The following is a 24,181-nucleotide window of genomic DNA, read 5'->3' as shown; positions in this document are numbered from 1 at the left end:
AACAAACACGTACGCAACCTACTTCGTGAGGGGTAGGAAGTTGAACCTTTAGCGAAACATAATTGTGAAAACGTTATTTAAACGTTTTATACAGTACTTATTAGTATATTTCTTCATCCAAACTTAAATAAAATGCGCTGCATTTTTGTGGATAAGCTGAGCTTATTAATTTTAAAATAATTGTTCTGTGTGAAACTGCGAGGCGAGACGAAGCGGAACGTAACATTTTTAGCATTTCAGATTAATGCCAAACTGCTGCGCTTCTGTCAAAACGTTTATGTGCCAGCCGACCGCAAATCCGACCGCAAAACCCCAAACGCTTTGTTTACAAACAGAGTATTATGTATGTTCTTTTTTGCTGGTATAACAACAAAAACTAAAATAACCGAAAAAAAAATTCAGTAATCAACTTATTTCTCTTCTATCTCCGTTTTCTTGGAACAAAAACACGAATGTAAATACGTTTGACATTTCGTTTTTATATTTTTGCTGCCAATTTTTTTTAATTTACGAAGCGCAAACGAAATGACGTTTTTGCGGCCCGATTTGCACTTCGTCTGGCCCCGCAGAAATAGTGCAAACAATTTCAAAAAACCGTTTGTTGTTAAAAATCTTTGGACGTTAAAACATTCCCGCTGAACCGAACCATAACCCAAATTGTGTTTTCTGCAGCATCTTCCACTGACTAACGTTCGGAGAAACCGATCAATAATTGAGTAATAAATTGCGCAGCGTGTTGTAGTATTTTCTTCGGAAATGGGACGCCAAACAATGCGGTCGGGAAGTATGTTTTAGCACTTTTATTGTTGCAGGATGACGCGAAAAGTGAAATTTCTGCATGCCCTAGTCCGCTGCGTCCGGATACTATTCTACTGTAAGTAATGCGAAGAGCTAACATGCACTCTACAATCTCCTAAAGTTTCGCCTTTAGAATATTCTCACTACAACACTAGTTGTTCGCTATCTAACAAGGTAGAAGTAAGATGTAAAAAAACGCATCAACAGTTTATAGTTGCAACACTCTCGGCCCGGGGGACACAAGATGATGCTACATCTCGTGTCGCGCAGTGGTCCATTAGTTTTAAGTAACATCCCTCCATCATTCCGTCCCATCCGTGACCCAGCATCCTTCGACACGGTGGTGTGTAAATAGTTCTCAGGGCGTTCAACAACAAACCATAGCAAAGATGGGAACATATTCTTCACGATCAGTGTGCCACCGATTCGCCGGGGTTACAACCCGATTCCGATACCGTCGTAACTTCTAGCTCTGGCTTGGCCATCGCAATACCTGCAAAAATCTCACGCTTCAGTCCGTTAAAAACGGATAAGTGGCGGGCCGTACATAGTCAGAAAAATATTTGTTTCATCCATGAATTGAGCTCATGTAGTTACCGTTGATAGCCAGGTTTACGTTTTCCTGATACTGTTGTGAGTGTCGGGGAGTTTAGGTTTCTAAATTGCCCCACTGCACGCTTCTGTTCCTGTACTCGATTCATCTGGAGAGTCAGCCAACTTTTCAGATTCGCCTCAATTCCACACCGGTCTCGTAATGCGTCTCCTCCCCGGGGGGGTTATGCTTGTGCGGCCATCGCTGCTACATTATCTAACTCTGTTCGGCCTCCTTTGTTCTTTTGCCTGGCTCACGATTTCAACGATTCACATAAGTAATACTGATCACAGATTGTTGTACATACATACACTCACACGCACACATACAAACACCATTTGCCATCGATTCTGTGCCGTTCCCATAGTAACACCATTCTATGTGCGATTTTCGGCATGCCGATTCGTGTCTACCATTTAGTAATGTCATATCGTTAGTGCGCGACTTTACCCATCGGAAAATGTACCTTTACGTTGCTATGTTTTGATTCTTCGTGATTCACACAAATATAGTTTGCCACTCTCAACAAATTGTTTGCACATACACTCTTACCCCCTATGCTCTGGCCCGGCAATGGGACACAACTAAAGACACGTTTGAAATCAATGTGAAATACATAAGGTTTACGGAAATCTGTCGTAAAATCGTCATTATGGTGACACAAAAAAAAACGAAACCAACCGCAGTTCGTTGCTGCAAAGTAGCGGCTCCCATACTTAAGCCGGAATGGGTGCTTGTTCGTAGAAATCGGGTTCATCCTCGGCCCCTTCGTTCGGCTGGCTTCCGTCGAGCTGAAATCAACAAAGCAAAAGGTTAGCCACGGCAACATGGTGGCACAGTTGCCCGGAAGTACTAACCGCGCGCAGCTCGAGTGGCGAGAAAACTTTCTCCAGCAGGTTCCGGGTCGGGACCATCATGATGAGGAAGAACGGTAGTGCCAGTGAGAAGGGCGAAGATTTGACGGTCCACAGCAAGGCCAGTGCCAAAACCTGGACGGTAGTGAAGAGATGCATCTTCCACGTCGGGACACGCCGCACGAATGGCACCTGCGGGTAGTGCTTCACCGGCACCAGGTATAGGCGTATTCTGAAACGAACAACGAACGTTGAGTTGGAAACGCCACGCAAACGGGCATAAGCTCGGCCGGGCTTACCGCTCGAACAGCTGTACTCCGCTCATGGAAGCAATGCCCATGTACAGAAACACACCGAACAGTACCGAGATCGGGATGAGCCGCAGAATCGGGGCCATCGTTACCGACAGTCCGACGAGCAGCGACACCAAGAAGCCGGACACTCGCTGCTCTTTCACGTCGGTGATGTGCGGTGCATCTCCCGGTGCGTGCGTCCTGTTGGATGGAAATCGAATGTTAATCGAGCCTCATCTTCGTAGGTCTGCTTCCCGGGCTCACCGTGACATGATCGTGACGGCGGAGACGTGCGTCACGGAGCGAACGGTGGCGGCGCAGTGCCACGGCATACCGAACAGTCCGCAGAGCGTGTTGAGGAAGCACAGCAGCACGATGTCCAGATGGAGGCCCGAGCCCTTCTTCAGCCCACGCTCGGGCTTGTCGACGATCAGCTCCGAGATGTGGGTCTCCATGAAGATTAGAATGTACACCAGCAAGGCGGGGATGCCGGCCACAAACGGGACCCACCCGGGGACGCCCCCGAGCGGTATGACCCAGCCGCGCTGTGACTCATCGCTCGGTGACAACCCTTCCGGAACGCTCAGCTTCTCGGTGAACACCTGCGGGACCAAGTAGTCGAGCAGGACGAACAGGGCGATCGAGATCGGCACACCGAAGTCGCCGAGGGCGCGGCGCGCGTTCCGGCCCAGGATCCGCGAGTTGCGGAACAGCTTCAGGTAGTACGCCAGTCCGAAGGTGCCGAGCGTGAGGATGGTACAGAACAGGGCCGTGTTCGGTTGATTCTTCGGTCCCATCGCGTCCGCCGGAACCACCCAATCCCTTTCGTCCGCACTGCTGGTCACCGTGGCCACGGTGGCGTTCGCGATGCTCGTCAAGCTTTCGACCAGCAGATCCGGCATCGTCGTGCCGGCCGTGCCGTTGGAGATCGAGTCGTCCGCGGCGTACGGCGTCGGAACGGTCGGCAGGGAGACGTTCTTGTAGTTGTACTCGGCCAGCAGTGGGTGGCGGCGGTACGCGTAGATCAGTTTCATGATCGTTTCGACGATGAAGATGAGCGAAATGAGGGCCGAGAAGATCTCCTGCGTGAAGCGGGTGAAGAGCCGCACGTAGACGCTGCCCTCGAAGGCGGACACGGCCAGCGCAATGACGGCCAGCCAGCAGCCCACGTAGACGCGCACCGTCAGGAAGCTGAAGCCGTTCGAGCGGCAAAACTGGTTGAGGGCTTGGTCGAAAATGAGCAGCGGCCCGGTCGTGCCGATGATGACGAGGGGCTGGCCGGCGAGCAGGTGGAACACGACGCCGACCATCGAGCAGGCCACCAGCGTCTCGGAGATGCCGATCAGGTTGTGCGTCTTGTCCGCCGAAAGCCCCCCGAACGTGATGGCCGTCGACAGGGCGGCGAAGTACATGAAGATGGTGGCGGCGAACGTTTCCGAGTTGATGCCATCGAGGATATCGCTCTTGTACATCGGATACCGCCGCTTGACGTCGTTTATCAGCCCGCCCCACATGCGGTGCGTCTTTTCCAGCGGGTTCTTTTTCGGCTTCCTACCGTCCCCGCCATCGCCGCCCGGGCCGGCCCCGGCCGCGGCCAGCAGCTTCTTCTCCTCCTCGCTCGTCAGCAGCTTCGGCTTGCTCTTGATCTTCGCGTCCAGCGCCTTCTTCTTGCGCAACCGGATCATGTCGCTCTTGGCCTTCAGCTCCTCGAACGGCAGCAGCGCCGGCTTTTCCCACTTGCCCGGCGGCAGCACGATCGAGTCGTCCAGAAACTCGTTGATGGCCGACAGCAGCTCCCGGCGATCGTCCGCCTTGTAGGCGATGTCGTGGAAGTGCTCGTTCGACATCAGCGTCGCGATGGAGCGGCCCACCTCGTGGTAGTCCAGCTGGGCGCGCTGCGGCCCGAGCAGGATGAACAGGAAGCGCACCGGGATCGGGACCTCGGTGATGCTCGGCATCGGGATGCCCTCGGCCAGCCGCACGAACGCGATCGTGGGCTGCTCGAGAAAGTCGACCGCCCCGACCAGGACCGTCGTCGCTTCGGCACCCTCGGGGATGCGCTTCAGGATCGACTCCTTCTGTGCGCGCATCTTGATGTCCTCTTGTGACGACGTATACGTCTCCTCGGTGATGTTGATGCGCGCGTCGCTGTGCCCTCCATGCCCGTTGATCTCGGCCGCGGGTACGATCCGTGGCTTCTTATCGTCCACGCTCTAGAGCAGCCCGGGGGGCGGTTTGACGAGAAAACAGTGAAGGGAAATTATTTGGAAATCGGGTAAGGTCCTTGCACAACACACGCACGCGCTCGGAACTCCAAAAGAACGCCAGACACGTCAAAGAACGCTCGTTAAGGGGGAGGTGGGAATCAAAGGGCATCAAAACTAAAACTACCATGCAGAGAAGCACAAAACAACAAACAACACAACGATGCAGGAACACGAACCTAAAACTTAAGGCTAAACACAGCTGACGTAAGGGGTTAGTAAGACATTAAAACACTTCATTTCCTAGTGACCAATCGTCAACATGCCCGCCGAACCAGATATCGGACACAGAATCGAACGCCCATTAAATAAAATGTCCCAAGCTACCAAGCTACACTAATTTAAATGTGGGGCCTTAGTTATTTAAACCATTTAGTTTAATTAGCGGATTTGTAAGGGATGGACACAGCAAAACGTAGCCACAGCAAATTGACTTCAACCATTATATGTACTCTACTAAAAAATTTCGTCAATCAAACCACATTTGTTGTGTAACATTAAAATATTAGCTTCTGGTGATATTTGCCAAAGACTACACGAATAGAGTGGAGCGAAGAAATAAGCTTTCCATCCAAAATATCACAGGAAAACTCAAACTACAACCCTAAGAATTAATCTGATCGGAGAACTTCATCCGGTTGATGATGACCTTAGCGAAACTACCAAAACGGGACTTTCTGATGGGACCGAAAGGTGTTCATAGGAAGTTCCACAACCTGGCGAAACCGTTAATTCAGATCGCTACTGATCAATTTAATCTAAAAACGACTAGAAAACTGTGTCTTCTGGTCCGCCATGGAGGCGCCAGGTGCTCCATAGTCTCCAAAACACACAAAGCAAAACTGGTTCAGGATACAATCAAATCACTTGGCTAGGAGATGCTATCCCCCACGTTGTGTGCACTAGACTGGGCTCTTTCTGAATATCATTAATTTTCATCGATAAGACAAGTATTGGCTAAGCAGCACTTCGTTTCCTACGAGGAAGTCGAAATGGAATGACTAATTGGTTTGCTTCAAAAGACGAAGAATTTTTTCGTTTGGGAATCCACGATTTAGCAGAGAGATAGAAGAAATGTGTAGCTAGCGATGGCACATACTTTGAATAAAATAGAATTTTTCATTTCAATATAGACGAATAGGTTAGACGAGAAAAATTTCGCCACAATATCGGATCGTGGATCGTGGCAAGATACAAATGCTGCAACGAAAATTAACCAAATTAACCACATTTCATGATTCCCGGTTTGAAGTCCGCTAGTGACTTTCTTTCGCCAACTTTTGCCGTGTCCATCCCTTGCAGAAGCCATGTGGGGTAAGTTTATATGAAAAGAGTCTATCTACCAACCAAATGCCACATGCCACAAAGCTACAAACAAAGCTGCACAACAAAATGGCGGACAATCTAGACCGCCTTCTAAAGTGTCGCCGTAAAGCCAAACCCATCTAATAAGGCTACCGACAGACACAGTGCCCACCGCAGCCGCCCTTTCTCGCGTGTGAAAGGCCGGAAGCGGATCCCGGCAACTGCCGTTAAGGTGCTGGGAAGAACGGGGGCAGCCTCTCCACGCACACCGCGAGAGGTGGCTTAAAGTCGGGGAGCTTTGGAGGTTTACTTATTTATACATATACAGTATATTGATTGATTTACAACTGTCAGCGATGGAGGTGAGTTAGTGCGCCGCATACCGACGACACTGGCGACCGGCGTTAGGTTGGTCATCGGGGCGACGGGCCCGCCAGACCCCCCATTGCTGTCCTGGCCGCTGGAGTGCTTGGAGCGCTGCTGCTGCCGTTGCTGCTGGTGGGGGGTCGCCCCGATCGGATGCGACTGCTGCCGGGAGGACAGGTTCGGACTCTGGCCGTACACCGAGCCCGGGTGCAGCGACGGTGGACTGAGCGTGTTGCTTTGCGCGGGGCTGACGAACGAGTTCAGCCGCCGGACGCCACCGATCACCTCGCCGTTGCCGCTGTTCGCTTCCTCGACGCGCAAGGACAACGACTGGGGTTTTTTGGTGGTTTTTTGTTTTAATTGTTTTCATTTCGTTTCGGTTCGTATTGTTCGTACGGGATGCACGCGCGCGCGGAAGGATATGTAAATTGAAAGACAAACACACAGTTGAATGCCGGATGAACCCATCACCATCACGAAGTGCGCGCTGAGGTGAGTGCGTGGTGAGTGGATGGCAGAGGTTGGCACACGATCAGATGGGTTCGCTAATGACCGCTTGGTGGTGGGTGACTGTGTGTCGGGTGACTGTGTCAAATTGTTTCCACTGTGTTCTACAACGAAGCACCTCTCCTCCGCAGAGAACGCACAACATCGCAAACGCACTCCGCCACGCACACATACACACCGAGAGACCCACATACAGCACACAGACAGAGCGAGAGAGAGAGAGGGAGAGAAGAGGTACAGCGCTAGTACTAGGTTATTACCAATTGGCTAGTGTTTGTGTTAGTGTCAGTGTGGCCGATAAACACCAAGTGTTCCATGCTACGATCATGTATACGAAACGCTAGGTTCTAAAACGGAAGAAAGATTACAAAACCCGAAACTAATAAACGGATGGTGGGCGCTTCCGGAGGTCGAACTATTAAAAGGACCCAACAGTGCGTGGGTCCATAAATAATTCGTCCTTCCGCACGTCGTGAGGCCAAAATGGAGGAGCGACCGGGTTAATTAGCGTGAAATGGGCCGGATGCGTGGCTGATGCTGATGACGTAATAGTGACCACTGGTGACGGTTTCCAAATGTCAATGATCGCGCTGGCCTCACCTGCAGGCTCGTGTAGCTGCTGTACTTCCGTTTCGGGCCGAAGGAGAAGCCTCCGTGGGAGCTCTCGTTCACGTGCCGATGGCGTAACAGGAGCGCCCGCATAATGACCGGCTTGTCGTCCTCGTGGATCAGCTCGTCGACCACCATCTGCGAGAGGGGTTAAAAGCCCCATGCACGAGGGCCGGCGGTCAGAGGGTCGTTTTTTTGGTTTCCCCAGGCTCCCCACTCACCTGCTCCACGATCCGGTAGGCCACCGAGGGCAGGTCCTTCTCCTCCAGGTCCATCAGGACGACGCCCGTCTCGAGGCAGCGGCGCAGGTTGAGCAGCGAGTGGAACGACAGCGACGCGACGTGCGGCCGGCCCCACCGGTCCGCGCCCTCCTCCACGTCCTCCTCGTACTTGATCCAGCGAGCCGTCTCTTTCCACTCGCGCTCCTCCCCACTGCCGGTCAGCTCGTCCAGCTGCACGAACACCTCGTGCGGGCTGTGGTCGTACAGCTTCTTGTACTTGGCCGACGGGAGCAGGTGGGCGAGCGGGACACCTCCCGTTTCCCTGCGGTTGATGTGGACCAGCGACGAGCCGGAGGTGGTGGTAGCGGTGGCGGCGGCCACAGCCTGGGCCACGGCCTGGGCGCTGACCTTGTGACGGCGCAGGGCCCGCGGATCGTCTGAACGGTGCGACGTCAGCTCGTCGATGTCGGCTTCCTGCAGCGCGGCATCTTCCGGTTGCACCGAGACGCGCCGCCCCGTCGGGCCCCCCTCGGTACCGCTTTGCCGGCGCCATTCCGGGTGGTACTCCTGCAGCGAGAACTTGCGCGACTTGTGCGGATGATGGCGTCTGCGGAAGAAAGTGGAACGAAGGGCACAGGCCGTTAGCACACACCTGTCCGATAAATAGCTATCTGTGCAAACGGGCGGAAGTTGCCCGACTTGGCCTTCGGTATGGTCGCCAGATGTATAAAAAACATAACGAAGGATGGAAACGACCACTTTCACTACACTACGTTGTAACGGGCGAATTGAAAAGCGAAGAAATGTTGAGCGTAACGAACCAGAAAACGTCAAAAGAATCGCATGAAAGTATTAGGAATAGGTTTGAGAAAAATTTGTAGTAAATTCGATTCAATATAGAACACTAATCAACACTATACACGGTGCTAAAGATAAAGAAGTTGAACAACTCGAGCTTTAATTGGGTAATTTAATAGGTTTGTTTTGTGATGCGTGGGTACTTTAAATCCGAATTTGGTATTTGGTATTTGGTAGACATCTTTTTTGTCTTCATCTCCAGACATCTCGAGACATAAAATTGTCTCAGAACGTAACCATTGTTAGCCGTTAGTGCAGAGACACTTAAGTTAGGTGATGATACTAATACGTTGTAGTGATATGATGGTTGAACGCTATTGAATCTTTCTTTAATATACAGGCTGCGTATTCATGTTAGGGAATAATTAAATATTGAATAACTCCTCCATAGCCATAAGCTTTGAGTTCTTCAATGTCTTCGGTTGATTAGCACACACCTTACTCTTCGAATAGCCCCACAGAAAGGAGTCAGAAAAAAATCAGCAGTTTTCACAGTTGACCGATTATTTTCAATGTAGAGCGCTACAATACTGATTTGTCAAAATCAACTGAAAAACAACGGAGTTATGCAATATTTAAATATACCCTGTCATACTGCATACGCACCCTGTATTAACATCAAAGATTAAGAAAAAAGATCTTTTTTTAAATATACTAACATCGAAGAATTCACTGTTGTGCCCCGAACGCCAAAAAATCGGGCATTATCAACGTCAAGAAAATATGATTTAAAAGACATCATTTTCTCTGTGTTTCCTGTTTGTTTTGATTCCTGTTTCTGTTTAATTTCAAAGACCCCAAAATGGATACAAAGTGTGACGGGAAAACGTCACACTTTTGCCATATCGATCGTAAAAAGCTCACTAGTCTAATGGTATAAATGAAGAATTTTGTTCAAAAATTGATTAACACAACGAGAATGATGTCAACTTTTAAATGGCTGCTCAAATACAGATAAAGATATAATTGACCGTTCAATCAAAGCTCGAGTTGCGGATCTAACTTATTCAAACTAACGGAAAAAACAGTGCATTCCAGTTTAAGAAAGAGTGACTTGCGCCCCTTTGAGGAACGTTACATTTTAACGCGAGCATTTGAGCATAATCAATTGGCAAAACCATAAGATAATTCAAGGCTGCAGGTTTTACTCTCCGACAGATTCAACAACGAAGCGAACATAAAGTACCATTCGAAACGAAGCCTTTTCGGGCGGAACTGAACGCAGCATGCACTATGCGGCCCGTTGGCAACATTAAAGCACGCGGATACGGCTGGCCCGCTGCATCCGATGGCTTGCCGCCACTAACCTTCTGCTTCGCCCCGGTTTACCCTGAAGCAGCTTCCTGCCATTTTTTTGTTTTTTGGTTGTGTTAGTTGCCGTGTGATGTAACACGTGAGGGGCGAGAGACAAGAAAGACACAAGAGTTTGTCAATGGAAAGGGAGAAGCCCGCATCGCATCGATCGCCACTTCTGCCCTGGAGTCCTGGAGCCCTCGTGGAAGGTCGAATTTACAGGCCGAACTGCAATAGGATGGGTACCCGGCACACGCTACCCGCGTCCCCCGTTCACTTACTCGGTACGGCGACGGCGCTCCTCGTTGCTGTCCTCTAGTGGCAGCCCCTGGAACTGGGCGCTTTTGTTGTCCTTGTTGAAGTGTACGTTCCTTCGGGCGCTCGTGTCCTGGTTGTTTGCGTGCGTGCAAGGAAGGTAAGTAGGAAGCGATATAACGATAATAAAAAAAAAAGACGGTAACCAAATGATGGGCGGCGATTATGAAACGGATTGCTTCGGCACCTACCCACTGTTCGCCCTGCGTCGTGCCCTGATCGACGATCGGTTCGTCGTGCACGGTTTCACTGAAATCGTTCGACGTGTTGTCCGCCAGCGTGGTGCTGTTGGCCGCCGACGAGGACGACGGCTTCGTGTCCGTCGGTCCGTCGCTCCTGGCCGAGAACGAGATGGGGCTGGTGGGCGGCGAGGGAGCCCCGCTCCGGCCGCCGGCCTCGTGGCTCGTGGCAGGGTTCGTCGTGGTGCCATTGCTGGCGCTCGATGTGCTGGTGTCGCCGGAAGCCGCCCCCGTTACCGGGGCCGCCGCCGGTTGCGGTTCGTCGTACTTGAGCGGCGAGTTGTCCAGGATGACGTCGTCCTGCAGCCGGTTCAGCTCGAATCGTTCCTTCTCCACGCTGGATGTACCGAAAACTCGCTCGATTTCGTCGTCGAGGTGCACCTCGTTCGGGTCATCGTTACTCGTCTGCGAAAATGTTGAGCGAAAAGTGCAAGAAAATTAGATTTCCATGTGGCTCGCGATGCTTTGCCAGTTCATGCTCGGGCGGGATGATGTGACGCGCAATGTCCACGAAATGCTTGTGCAAAGTGCCTCCGGCTGGTGGAGAAAACTGTTCGCGTAAATTCATCTGAAACGCCCCGGGGTGACACCATTTACGAATCGAAATAAAAAAAAACAACAATTACGGGTGGAAAACAACATAAATTGATACACCGGCACACACTCGTTCACTACACGGCTTTTGCGCGAAATATGCTGTGCTCTCAATTCTGACCCAATTATCGTGAAGTTCGTGGCATGCTTTGCCGACACCTAGCATGATGCAGCCTTTGCAGTAGATATTGTCAAACTTCGATGAAGCCAGCCAGCACCAAACCCGAAGTTTGTCCTATTATGCTCTCAACACACAAAATGTCCTTCCTTCATATATCAACGATTGCAAACTAACGAAACCTTTCCAAACAAACAAAGATGGTGGGAACATGACTTGTTGAACTGTACGGGAAAATGTAATCCAAACGACTGTGTAACAGGCTGACGGAGCAAACAAGTCATCGGGGCTCGCAAAGCCATCTGTGATCGCAATCCACCATCGCAAGCGATGGGCTGGACTCCCGGTATCGAAGCAATTTGCATCATCACCGTTGCCATGCTCCACGGTAATCAGCCGCTTAGCTTGTCAACTTGTTGCGCGATTTGAATGTTTAATCGAAACGGACGACCGAGAACGAAATGTCTTCGATCGGCAGATATGGCAGCCCAATCGGGCACCGTGACCGCTACAGCTTTCTCGTCAAGCGAGCTCGTCATTCGAGGAGGATTGCTTGGGTCACGCGAACTCGTTTAATCGAAACTCGGCCCCCACCCAGTGGCTAGGGTTCGGGCCACGAGCGTCCTGTGCTTCACGCTCGACGCTGGCTACCCAATTCGCTCGCTGCGTAGGGCGAATAGTCGCGCCCGACGGTAACTACATAGTTTAAAAATAATTCGTTGAGCAACAAATCCCTGCCAAAACGTCCACAGCGATGCCGCCGGTGACCGTGGCCATGACAGTGACATTCTCGTACACCGAACCGAGTGCCCACGTTTGGGTTATTTATGATCCCGCTTCGGTCCCGAAGGACGACCTCTACTAGAAACGAGCTTTGCGAGGTGATGGAAAATGCGTCGTACCTTTTCACGCTAATTGTTTCAAGAAAGCCGATTCTTTGACTCGGCACAGTTTTCAGTTTCAGTTTCTCTTTTTGTGAAAGCCCAACCAAAAAAAAAACATTAAATAAAATAATTTTGTTTTTCAATGCAAAGTTACTACGGTGTGGACTCTGAAGTAAACGTTTGCCTTAGGATTTGGCACAAATCGCTTGCAGTGGCAGTGCAGCGCACCGTACAGGGAATGGCCCTTTCCGAGGCCCAACAGTCAGTGGACGCTGTGCTTCGTTGGCCATCGATTTCGAGTAGCTGCAGTTTACCGTTTTACTTTCGTGGACCTTGGGGCCGAGTTTCCAGCTTCTCCACCGCGGGAGACGTTTTCCACGTGCGGGTAAATTAAATAACCGATTGCCGTCCGATTGCACACCCGTAACGTTCATTTCTCGGTCTGGGACTTGCTTCAGAACTCTGGTGTGGCGTGGGACGATAGAAGAATTCAAAGGAGCAAAGAAAATAGAAACACACCATTCAGTGGCAGTATGTTCCTTGACGTTGGCTCCACCAGTCTCAGCACCTGTCTCAGGGCCATTGCTTCGAAGGTGGTGCAGACCGTGAAAGAGTGCTTCGAACGGCACAACGACGTACGCTACGCGGGACTACCAAACGTACCGTGACGTGCTCGGGGGGTGCTGAAGGCGTTTAATTGTGAAACGAGCAAATAAACTAATTATCAGTGAAACTTAATTTAAAACGAGTAAACGATGGAGACGCCTGGTCGCGCTGGGAAAACCGTGAGGCACCATGCGTCTCCACCATCGCGGGCGAAATCGACTGCCGATCACGCGCGTGCCATTACGAGCCTTTGTGTATCTTATGGAAGGTTTGAAATAAATTAATAAAAAGGATCGCGAATGGGACATTAAATTAAGGTCAAAAATAAACCGTAACATCGAACGAACACGGAACACGCAAGATTAACCTTAAACCGGCGCGTTCTCAGCGACAGACGGATCCGTTCTATGAGCTTGGCGGCCACTTTGCGAAACAGGCCGCGGCCAGTCGGGTGCCCGATCGCTTCGTCGCGGTGCTGCTGCCCACGACCCGATCCCTGACCAGCGTGCCGATCGTGGTGACCAAGCGAGTGAAACGATAGAACCCCGACGATGGGGTACGCAACGTAGCCGGCCCCATCCGGTGGGCAGTAGTAGGACCGTGGTCGACGCGTGAGACCGTGCAGCAGACGCCGACAGTTGGAATCGGAGTGGCTGTGATGGAGCGTTACGATGGTGCTGGTGGCGGGCACCGCTGATGCCGATGGCTTAGACTTGGTGGCGCGAGATGATGGTGATGGGAGTGACGACGCTAGTGGTGGTGCTGATGAAGATGATGGTGATGAGGTGGATGATGGGTCGATGCCAATCATTACCGAACAGTCGACGGTTGCCTGGGGACTGACTGATTAGCACCACAGCACGACTTTCACGACCTGCCCCAAAACCGTTTGCTTTTTCTCACTCTCTCTCGCGCTCTCTCTCTCTGTTGCTATTTTGGTCGCTTTGACCAAGAGTCACGTTTTGCCGTCACGATTAGAATGGAGGCGAGGACGCCGACTTCACACTGGGCCTGATGGGTCACACCCCACCCATCCAAGGTACTTCACTTCCGGTAGCTGCACTTCAGTGTCGCGCTGCACATTCCAAACACGGCGGTCGCTACTGTTTACGGGTGCCAACCACTCGACTGGCCACTTTTCGATAAGATCGAAAGCCACTCGAACCCGCGGCCCACGGTGGGATTAGTATTGGATGGCCTCCTGGTCGTGATTTTGCCGTGATTTCACTTCAACCCGGATCGCACACACTCTCCACAACACCCTTAGTCCACTCGCGCCGAGGTTACTTTTTTTCTGCGACGCATTTTCCGCTCACGATACGAAGTGCGGAGACTGGATAGTGAGCCAAGCAGCGAGTCAGCGAGCCTTTATTGGTTTGGGCCACAAATTATCGCGCCACTTGAGACTGGAGCGGCGGAGGCGGCGGCGGCGGATGCTGGCGTCGTGGCCGTGTAACGCATTAGCATATTTATGTTATCATAATGAAACTACAGCCGTGCTCCCCGAAACCGACACCGTCGTCAGCGTGTCGTCAGGTCCTGATCCGGTTGGGTTGGAAGAGCAAATTTGCAAAAATTAAATAATATCGGTGCGGCGACAGTGTGGCGCGCCGCGGTTTCCCGGCTCGGTTTGTGACGTCACCGGCCACGGTTGAAAGTTTGTTTTTAATCAAATTTTCTCGGAAGCGCCGAGTGGCGAGAACCCGTTGGGCGAGATTTGGGGGATGGAAAATTCAACTCCAGACGGCACGAATACTGAACTGTTGTGGGTTTCGATTTATTTTAAGTGACAGCGAAATGGGTTAAAAAAACATTGCCCATCCAACTGGAAAGGAAAACACTCTCAAACAGGACGAGAGGCGGTTCGCTTAATAATTAGAGAAATTTTATTCAAATCTCAACTCATTAGCATTTATTAATAAAAACCGATATGCTCACGACCGGCGAGCATGCAAAATAACGTTTCAGACACGACGCAAGGTCAAAGCGATGGGTTTCGACTCTCCTTCGATACGGGCCGAATTCTGGGTGACCTTTGGCGCGATAAGCAGGACCCGGCGGCGAGAAGCAGCTGTTCTGAGAGCGATTCGCACGATTACCTTCGCATAGCCATCGTCCGACGGCGAGCCGTAACGATAAGCGAACTTGTTTTTCACTTTATACAGATAGTAAAAAACTCACGAAACAATAATTGATTAGGCGCTCTTCGTCACGCAAAATAAATTACTTGCACCCGAAAGCAGGGCCAAGGTCGACCTGCCAGCGACCGACGTGCCGATCGGCTCCGAATCCGTCACGATCCGTCCGAACTCCAGCCCATAAATCACGCCGCCCGATTGTGGGACGCACGTAGTATGGCGCGAATTTCGTAAATTTCGAAAATAGAACCGTCCATCATTGGGCCCTTGTCACGCTTCTATCGGCATTCCCATACACGGGCAATGGTTTCGTGGGTCAATCACACGTACTCGGCTCGGGCGGAATGACGGAGAACTACGGTTTGGAGGGAACCCATGCAATCAGTGCATCAACGTGCAATAGTCGTGCCCTTGGCCGGAGAAGCAATTAACGGGAAGCAGCACCACTTTTGGTCTCGTCTCTCTCAAACTATTTCCAAATCTATCACCAACCACCGAGGGAGAGAGAGAAAGAATGCTCGATCTAAAGAGTGAGTCAGAGAGGGAGAGGGAGACCAGTGTCCCGGAGCTGCAGTTAGTAGTGTCCGCAGCGTCAGTAAACTGATGTTGAAACACGTGCCGAAAGCGACAGCCGACGCCACAGTTTCGTTCCACTTTTCGTGTCACCAAACATCCAACGTCCAACGATGGGGAAAACTTTTGCCTATCTTCAGACGACGACCACTTTCACTGGGGGGCACAGAGATCAGCACGGGACGCCACCAAACCACCGGTCATAACTTTTCACCAAACGGTGAATATTGTGTCAGCCGAAAACCGAAACTTCTAGTGCCCGGTGCACACAAACACGCACACAACCACCAGTTTACCAGTCGCTGGGGACGGCTGGGCGAACACGGGGACGACCGCCAAGCCCGAGGACGACGTGTCCTCGGCAAAGTTCCAGGCACATCTGAGCAGCGCCGTCGGGATCCGCTGCCGAGCTGGCAGAGAACAGCGGGCGAAAATCGCTTTTTTTCGGTTGGTGGCGTTAGTGGAAAACTCTCCAGATTTTCCGAGAGCGGTCTCTCGGTGCCGGCGCTGTCGATGCAGCGGAACTCAACGTGCAAGAGAGAGAGAGAGAGAGTCGGCACGGTGAGTGACGATGTTTTGACAAGCGATTCCACTAGTCTCCTTTCCGCTTCCGGCGACGGAACGGGACACTTCTTCGCCACCGAGGACAGGTTGATTCGCGCTCGAGAGGTTTTGTACAGTAAGGACCCTTTTTTCTTGTGACATGCTCCCAAGCTGTGAGTAGTGATATCTCGCTGTTAATATCCTTCTGATGTCAAACTTGGAGCTTTTCCTCTATTGTTTCATTTAATCTTTATTGGAACTGAGGCAAATTTTTAAACAAATAGAAATCCATTTCAATGGGCAGGATTACAATGACGCATAAAAGCTAAACAAAATCATTCATTTGGATTAACGCATCTAGCGATCCAAAGAAACATTTTAACTTTTAAGGTTAAAGAACGTCGAATATACCCACCGATAACGAAATCGAAAACTCACTGTAGCTAACCCGGCCTCCACTCGCGGTTCCCCGAAGGTTGATTAAAGGTGAGTAAGCGGAACGCTCTTCGGCCTGTCGGTGAGCTTCGCGATGAGTACGGCGTGAGAAAACGGCTCACCTCACCCAGTGCACTGGGTGAGATCCCGTGAGCGGCAACGGCACGTGATAGAACGGCGAGAAGTGCGACAAAATATTTGCCACACTTAAGCTCAACGAGCTCCCGGGCGTCCTGGGAGCATACCAAGCATGGCACCTCGGGTCGCTTTCGTCTCCCCGCAGGACCTTTACGGGGGGCCTTTTCAAGCACTTTTCTGTTGCCCACGGTCAGCGCTCTCCGTGGGAGAGCGTGAGACGGTGCTCGCACGTGCCATGGTGGGACAAAGTTTCTGGGGCATTGGCACAATCTGGGCCGAGGATCGGATGGCACCGAACTCGCTAGCTCGCCTGGGTCAAGATTAAGCACATTTTTCAGGCAATATATTTCACTTTGCACTGTCACTCGCTCACAGAGCGTCAGCCTCACAGCGGGAGGTGTTCACAGTTCGCAGATGAAAATCGAAACCAACCGCATTGATTGCATTATCGGTTTTGTTTTCGACTACCCTGGACGCCACCGTAATGGTGGTGATTGCATTACCCGCCGTTGCTCCAGCGGAACACATAAATATGCGAGACGAGCGGGAGCCGAGGCACTGATTGCTCCCTGATCGACAGTAAATCAACCTTTCGCAAGGATGCGTAATTTGAGGGACGGTTGTTTGCTTACGGACCCACAACCAAATCCCTCCCGGTCCATTTTGTTTACCATCTTGCCAAAGTGGATTACGGAGGACAGAGAAATCAATTTGGGCCGAAGCGTTAAGCGAATGTAGAATTTCGAAACGGAGCTAGGACTTGTGTGAACGAATTTCAACTATTATTCACAGCCCTTCTAGTGTTCGCTATTCGGTTAAGGAATTTTATTTTTCTTTACCAAACACACAAATTCATACGTATTGAAGAGCTTACTAAACATCCGTCATCGAATGAGGGATAATTGTGTTATGGTCCCGTGCGGTCGCACCGTTAACCGTGCGGTCACACCGCCAGACATGTTTACATTTGCGTCACCCGCTTCTTCGTTTATTGGGACAATCCATCAATCATTGGGTCGTGCTGGCGCCCGAGAACAGTTCCCTCACCACGCACCCGATGCCAGCGGATGGCCACCAGAAAACCAATTATGCTGAGATGAAAAGATCGCAATCAGAAGCGGCATATCGTGGGGTCGTAAAAACGTGGCCGTACGTGCTTTAATAAAGGCCCCCAACACCGGGGCACCGACAGTCGGCAGCCACGCGACAGGACGAAACAGAAAAGGACGAGCAAAATAAAAGCAGAATCAGATCAGCAACACCAACAGATGAGTCGTCACATCCGTCACATGTTTAACGCAGCTTATGAGCGCAGCGTGGCGAGGAAAACGATGGAAAACACTCACTTCTGGAGGACTTGCCGTATTAAGAACAGCAACAAACAATGGAAAGCTCTTTTAGGAACTACTTTTCTTTGAAACTGCTTCATCACGAAGCTCACGAATAATTCACTTTTCCCGGAACTCACTTACAATGTGACGGAATCCCTTGCGCACTTTGTGCCATGGACCTGGCTCGTTGCACGTTGGTTCGTGGAAGGTCGCAAGCGTTCGATAACGATACATGTTCACCACAACACAACCGCCAACCCCGTGTCGGGGTTCACCTGCCAATGGTTTAAGCTACAATTTAACTATCACTCCCTAAAAAAAATACGCGATCGTGCGATACGTTCCGCTTCGGCTTTGCAGTGGAAATGATCCCTTTATCAACCTCTTTCGAACTCTAAACGTGTGCCCGCCGCCGCAGGGCAGGGCAAACAGAAAACGTGACCGCCTTTGCCCCGTAGCACGAAATGATAATTTTGCTAATTTAACGAAACGGTTTCGTCTCGCGAACATAACCCGCTCGGGAGCTGCTAAAAACAATCGAATGAAGGTGTATTTGTAGCACACTCAACGGCTTTGATTTTGCCCGCCCGTGCCCGGTGAGTAATCGGCACTCGAACTCCAGAACACAGCCCAGCACCGGGAGAATATCCGTATCTACTTTGCCATAAATATTAAATTGAGTAGCAGCCCGGGACGCAACTTATCGTGTAAACATCGTTGTGAAGCATTATCTATAGATAGTATCGGCCGCTGGTGGCACTAGTCAGCAAGGCTATCACTACCCAGAGCCTTCAGCTATCGATGGGAACGGCCAACCGGTGAGCCACCGACACACGATGGGAAGCGTAAGTTTAGGTTTTGCACTGCCCGAAACGCCGCCCCGTTAAAGGTAGGCCGATGTGTCACAGCTGAAGGCAGCTCAATCGATATTTGAGGGCCAAGGTCAGTTCGAACGGCGTAGGTATACGAGGGCTGTTCAAAAAGTATCGCGCTTTTCGGATTTCCGCGGGCTACGTATATTCTATTTTCGGTGATTTTTCCTCTAATGTAACTCACTTATGTAACTCTACTTATGTAACTCACTTGTGTTGCCAAGTTCGGCCATTTTGAATGCTCACTTAGTTTAGGTTGAACGTTGTTTTGGTCTATTCCAAAATATGGATGGCAATGAATTTCTATCCAATTTGGTGTGAATTCCAAATGTTGGTTGTGGCTTATGTTGAAGCTATTTTGGCCCAAAAGCAGCATTTATCGATGTTTCAAAATGTTCTCAGAGGGTCGAGAAGATGTGAACGGCGAAGAGACAAGTTCAGTCGAATGTGAAGGTTTACAGTCGACAAACAAGATCAAAAAAAGGATTATTTTAAGTACTTTGAGGATTGGAAAAAAACGCTGGCACAAGTGTATAATATCTAATGGAGATTACTTTAAAGGGGATAAAATAGATATTAATGAAATAAACCAATATTTTAAAAAACACCAAAGTCGCTATACTTTTTGAACACACCTTGTATGTCAGTGCATGTGGTGCAAACAGGTAGCAATAGTAAGAAACAGATTATTAAATAACAATAATAACACTTATTTTGTACAGAAAATGGCATAGACATTGTAATAAAATTTATGCTGAAGACTCCAACTTTGGATGGAGGCGCCCAGTGAATTGTTTTTTCAGTGCCGGCCAGTGTGTTTGTATCGTGCCTGTGTCCTTGGTCCTTGTTCAGGAGCTCATATATTAATCAAATACAAGTAAGTGGAGCCGTCCACAAATGTTGTCACATTAAATTAATCACACTACATGTCTCATATTCGAAAGGAAGACGCTATTGACACATTTTTCTGTTACTAAAAGTCAGCATTACGGTATCATTACCAGCTTCGACAGACCTACCATGAATCCTCTGGCTTTCAGCTTCAACAGCGGAATGATTCGAGACATTTTCAAGCGCCACCAACCACACTAACGGCCACCAGTTAACCTATTTTTGTTATTAGCCACGCTTTTGTTTCCGGACCAATGTTAATCACAGATCGATCACATAACGGGTGCCAGTACACGATAATCCGATCATTTTTTACAGGGAATCAGCGAAAAGGGCTACTTCACGTGCTGCTTCATGCGCTCGGCCAGCGGCCAATAATTCTCGCTCGCGTCCACTGCGTTCGTAGCGGGCCGCGTGTCCGTATCACAACCGGCGACGAGTCCGGTCGCACATAACACGTGGTACTGAACACCGGTACAACACCGGGAAAAGCGAAGTCGACCATCGAAGAAGCGCATCGACCATCAACCGACGCGACGTCTCCTTTTGCACCTACACCATGCAACAGAACACTGTCCGGGGTCCAGGATAACGCACGCAGGTCGAGTGCGATGGCAACACCGCATGGACATTACGTAATTGAGTGGTCGAAATAATTAGTCATATTCACTATCTAGATGATGCTGTTGCTAGACCAGCCATTAGGGAAGGAACCGGAACCAAAAGTAACCGACGAAAGTTGATAATAAAAAGGAAGAGAATTTACCCAAAAAAGTTGTTCATGCTCAAAAGAAGGACTTATTACTATTGTCCCGCAAACCCCGTCAAAACCGGAGGTGATGCATCATGTGACCTGTACTGTAGGCTGATGTATCGATTTTTTGCACCTCGCAATCATCAATCAATACGCCTGTACGTCACGGCCACCGTCATCGTCATCAGGGCGCCCGCTTTGATGTAAGGTGTATGCCAATGTATTAACCCTCCCAGGCGCGGTCCCACCTCCCAGAGACCTGCATGTTTCCGGCGTTTAACGTGTCACGCACCGGAACGTACCTCGTTGACGGGTCCAGACCACAACCTGTTGACGTTCGAATAGGACAACCGCAGCAAATGCACCGCAGTGCGACCACGTGACGCTCGCTTATTGCGTCTTCGCGGACCTAGTGTCAGCGACAGGTTAGTGACCGCACAATTAGCGTTGTTGGGGCCGTCGAAAACGGCGTTGACTTAGAAATAAAATCCTATTGAATTTACCCTTGAAAAGTAAAAAAAATAATAAAGTAAAATTCGTACAACATGTTTCCGCAGCCGGAACTCGAAACGTAATCTCCCGATGACGACCATCGCCGTTACGATGCATTATTTCGGTTAATCATTCATCTGCCGATAATCAGTCAGGGTGATTGAAGTGCTTCCCATAAGTGTGCCATCGTCGGAGAGTGGCCCGAAATTACAGCGATAGCGAAGCGTCACCGTAAAGTCGTAAACTACGCCTACGGTCTGGCCCGTCAATGGGCAAAGAACGTCACCAGACAACAATCTTACCTCGTCGGCCGACACATGGCCAGGGCAGACGAAAACTTTACAACCCTCCTTAAGTACCACAACCGCTTATCGTAACCATAAAACGGTGGCTTCACACCGGAGTAGTGAGAAATGATTGATAAGGCACGCCCGCGTTGACCGTTGAAGGAAGATAGCGTAACGTCACCCGAATTGCCCGAATGTGGGTATGCACATTGCGCTTTTTTTTCCTCCTTTTCCCAAGAAAAAGGTCCGCACATTCCGATGACAGTGACATTGACGGAAATTAAATTAAAAATAAAAGTGCATATCTTATCGATGCCCCCGGTGCATTTATCGGTCCGTCTAATCAAGAAGGACAACACCGATCAGGCTCCTGGCAACATCGGGGGCCCCTTACGGCTCCCTTCGCGAGGCGGCACTTACCTCCTTGGTGTGGAATCCGAGGAAGGACAATTTCCTCACGTTGTTGTCCCGTCGGCTCATGGCTTCGCGCTGGTCCCTGCCTGGTCCTTGTCGATGCGATGGCGCTGGCTGGTGGGGGGTCTTGTCGTTTGCACACACAAATTAAATAAATAAACGATCACACTTTGGCACCGCACTGCTCGTAAAACACTATTCCAGCACTCGAACCGTCTCTAAGGTCACACACTCTTCCTGAAAGCTTTCCGCCTTGAAGAAAACATAGATTAATTAACAAAACACTGCAGGGCTCTTCTTCAGAAAATAGTGTCTTTTAAAACGCGTAAGCATCTACAAACCAGTCGTTCATCTAAAAGGTCCCTACACAGGGCGTCTAGAATCCAGAAGCCCTCCAGGAGCGCACGGCAAAACGGTACGATCTCGGACCTCGGTACTGCTGCTACTGACCCGGCCGAGCACGATTACCCACAGGCGCACCCGAAGGAACTGATCGTTGCCGATAGGAAGTGGCACTAGAGTGGCGCCGCTCGCTTCCTTCGCCTTGGGTTCGACCCGATAAAGCGGCTCGTGCGGTCAACACCACCGGGCGCCACGGTTCGATTATCTTTTCGTGGGGCGGGCAAACAAATGTGCACATCTTACAGGAAAATGAACACCCGACGGGGTGTTGCGGTGCGCTTAGGGATTTTGGCTCTCGGCGACGTCCATTTTATTACACCCGTGCCGCTGCCTGAGCCGCAGCACCACAAACACGGGCATTCCATTCTGGGGATCGCCTGATTCCGGAAACGTAGCTCTGATTTTTATTGTCTGGTCACATCGAAACGGTTGTTAATGGATTCCTGAAGGGATGGATCATTTAGTGTACGGTTGTATGGTACTGATTCACGTGACGTATCGGATTCGGATCACTGTGAAGAATAGTTCGGTTTTGTTGGATATTCTATGTTCGGATCACGATCGGGATCTACGTTCCAGCCCTGTCCACCCTTTTAGCTGCCGGTTTTTTTTTTTTTTTTAATTCTCAAAATTGGATCTTTATTATACAGAGATGTTTGATTACATAAGAGTACAGAGATATTCCACAATGGGATTGCAGCTATTTCATAATTTTAAAGTATCAAAATGATTGAAATGAAAGTATTTCGATTAAAATCTATTTAGATTACATGTTATGCCACGTGGCATTGAGTCATTTTTTAGCTGCCGGTTGATGGGTCGCCACACTCATATTTTTGAATCAAACTGTTATTGACTAATAGTAAAATAATGATTCCTGGTTTGACCGGAGATTGATCGGTTTCTTTGTGAAATACGTCGGTTTGAACCCTTACAGTGGTTGTGTAAAGCCGTAAGTCGATAATAGCACGACTCATTCCGTTCCAACACAAATAAAACCAATTGAGGTCCCGACTGCAATTTGACAAAACGGGTCATTCCATAATTAGATTTCGATGCCCCGATGGCTCCATTACGAAACCCTCCGTTCGAATGCCGATTTGGACCAAAGAAAGCAAAACCGGGCACGTTCTTATCAATTGGCAGGTAACAAGGGTTAAGATATGGCGAAATTATTTTTGCTTTATCGCCAAAAATAATAATAATAAAATTTGCGAATTCGCGAACCGCCAGAATGAGTGCCCAAAAATCCAAGCGCCATGATTGGGCAGCACCATAGCATACGCCCCGAAGTGACGTGTCCGAACTAATCCTACCGCCTGACATTTATTTCGATAATAAGTTACCACAACAAACGGCCGAAGGACCGAGCGTGCTGGTCTTAAAACCGATTCGTCCGGTGGCGATTCCCCAGAACCTGCGCCTGACGACGTTGTGGAAGGAAGAGTCAACGAAAATGAAGAACCAAAAGTAATAAAACCGTAAGCATCCACAATCACAAAAAAGGGGCCAGAGCTCGGTGGCAATTGGAGTGTCAATCGAAGATGATTGATTTCGGTTTATCACGGGTCGTGCGTGCGTGTGTTCCGTCACGCGTTCGTGTTGCTTGCCGTTTTCAACAACAATCAGGCGCGACCATTGTTGTTGGCCACCAGATTCTTGGCGGAGGGCCACTCTCTGTCACTCTTCACCGCAACAATTGGGATATTGTTGGACAATGCGGCCTGAGGCCCTCGGCTCAACGTCACCACGGAGCGGGGTGGGGCCACTCGATAAGGAATGCAAAACGTGCTTCTGGTAATTTGTTGTTCACCCGAATCATCCCTGTTTTGGGCCCTCCCCGGAATGGAGGGTGGTGACGCGAACAGGGGATGCTATTTACTCCGATCTCCGCGGGCCCACGCGTGGCGGATACAATCAGTTCGATAACAACAGTAATAGAAGATGAAAATTTAATTTCCTATCGCCGTAAACCGCCGTGGGCCGACCGACCGTCCGATGTGCGATGTTTGAAGTATGCAAAATGGAACCGTAATGCGCGTGTTTACGGAGGCGCAGATGGGATTAAGTGGAACCTTATCGCATTACACGCTCGTTTGAGCAAACATCAGCACTGGTTTGCCTAGCCAGTATTTGAGGAAGATGGCATAATTTGGAGGATGCGAATTAGATAAAACGTTGGTTTTGGGGTCGGT

The 24,181-nt window shown here is 50.0% G+C and overlaps 1 protein-coding gene across 1 annotated transcript; it reads right to left on the bottom strand.

Annotated features, from left to right (window-relative positions):
- Window positions 1-842: 842 nt before the first annotated feature.
- On the bottom strand, window positions 843-21,650 carry LOC131205941 (band 3 anion transport protein). The gene is made up of 9 exons (XM_058198264.1): window positions 21,591-21,650; window positions 10,467-10,919; window positions 10,242-10,348; window positions 7,810-8,416; window positions 7,580-7,726; window positions 2,802-4,750; window positions 2,544-2,738; window positions 2,248-2,476; window positions 843-2,181 (listed from the first exon to the last, which is right to left on the bottom strand). The coding sequence occupies exons 1-9, from the start codon at window positions 21,648-21,650 to the stop codon at window positions 2,107-2,109; spliced, it is 3,822 nt and encodes a 1,273-aa protein (XP_058054247.1). The 3' UTR covers window positions 843-2,106.
- Window positions 21,651-24,181: the final 2,531 nt, after the last annotated feature.

The sequence above is a fragment of the Anopheles bellator genome, chromosome 1, assembly GCF_943735745.2.
Source record: "Anopheles bellator chromosome 1, idAnoBellAS_SP24_06.2, whole genome shotgun sequence".
Lineage (NCBI taxonomy): Eukaryota > Metazoa > Arthropoda > Insecta > Diptera > Culicidae > Anopheles > Anopheles bellator.
This window is presented reverse-complemented; position numbering and strand designations above follow the sequence as displayed.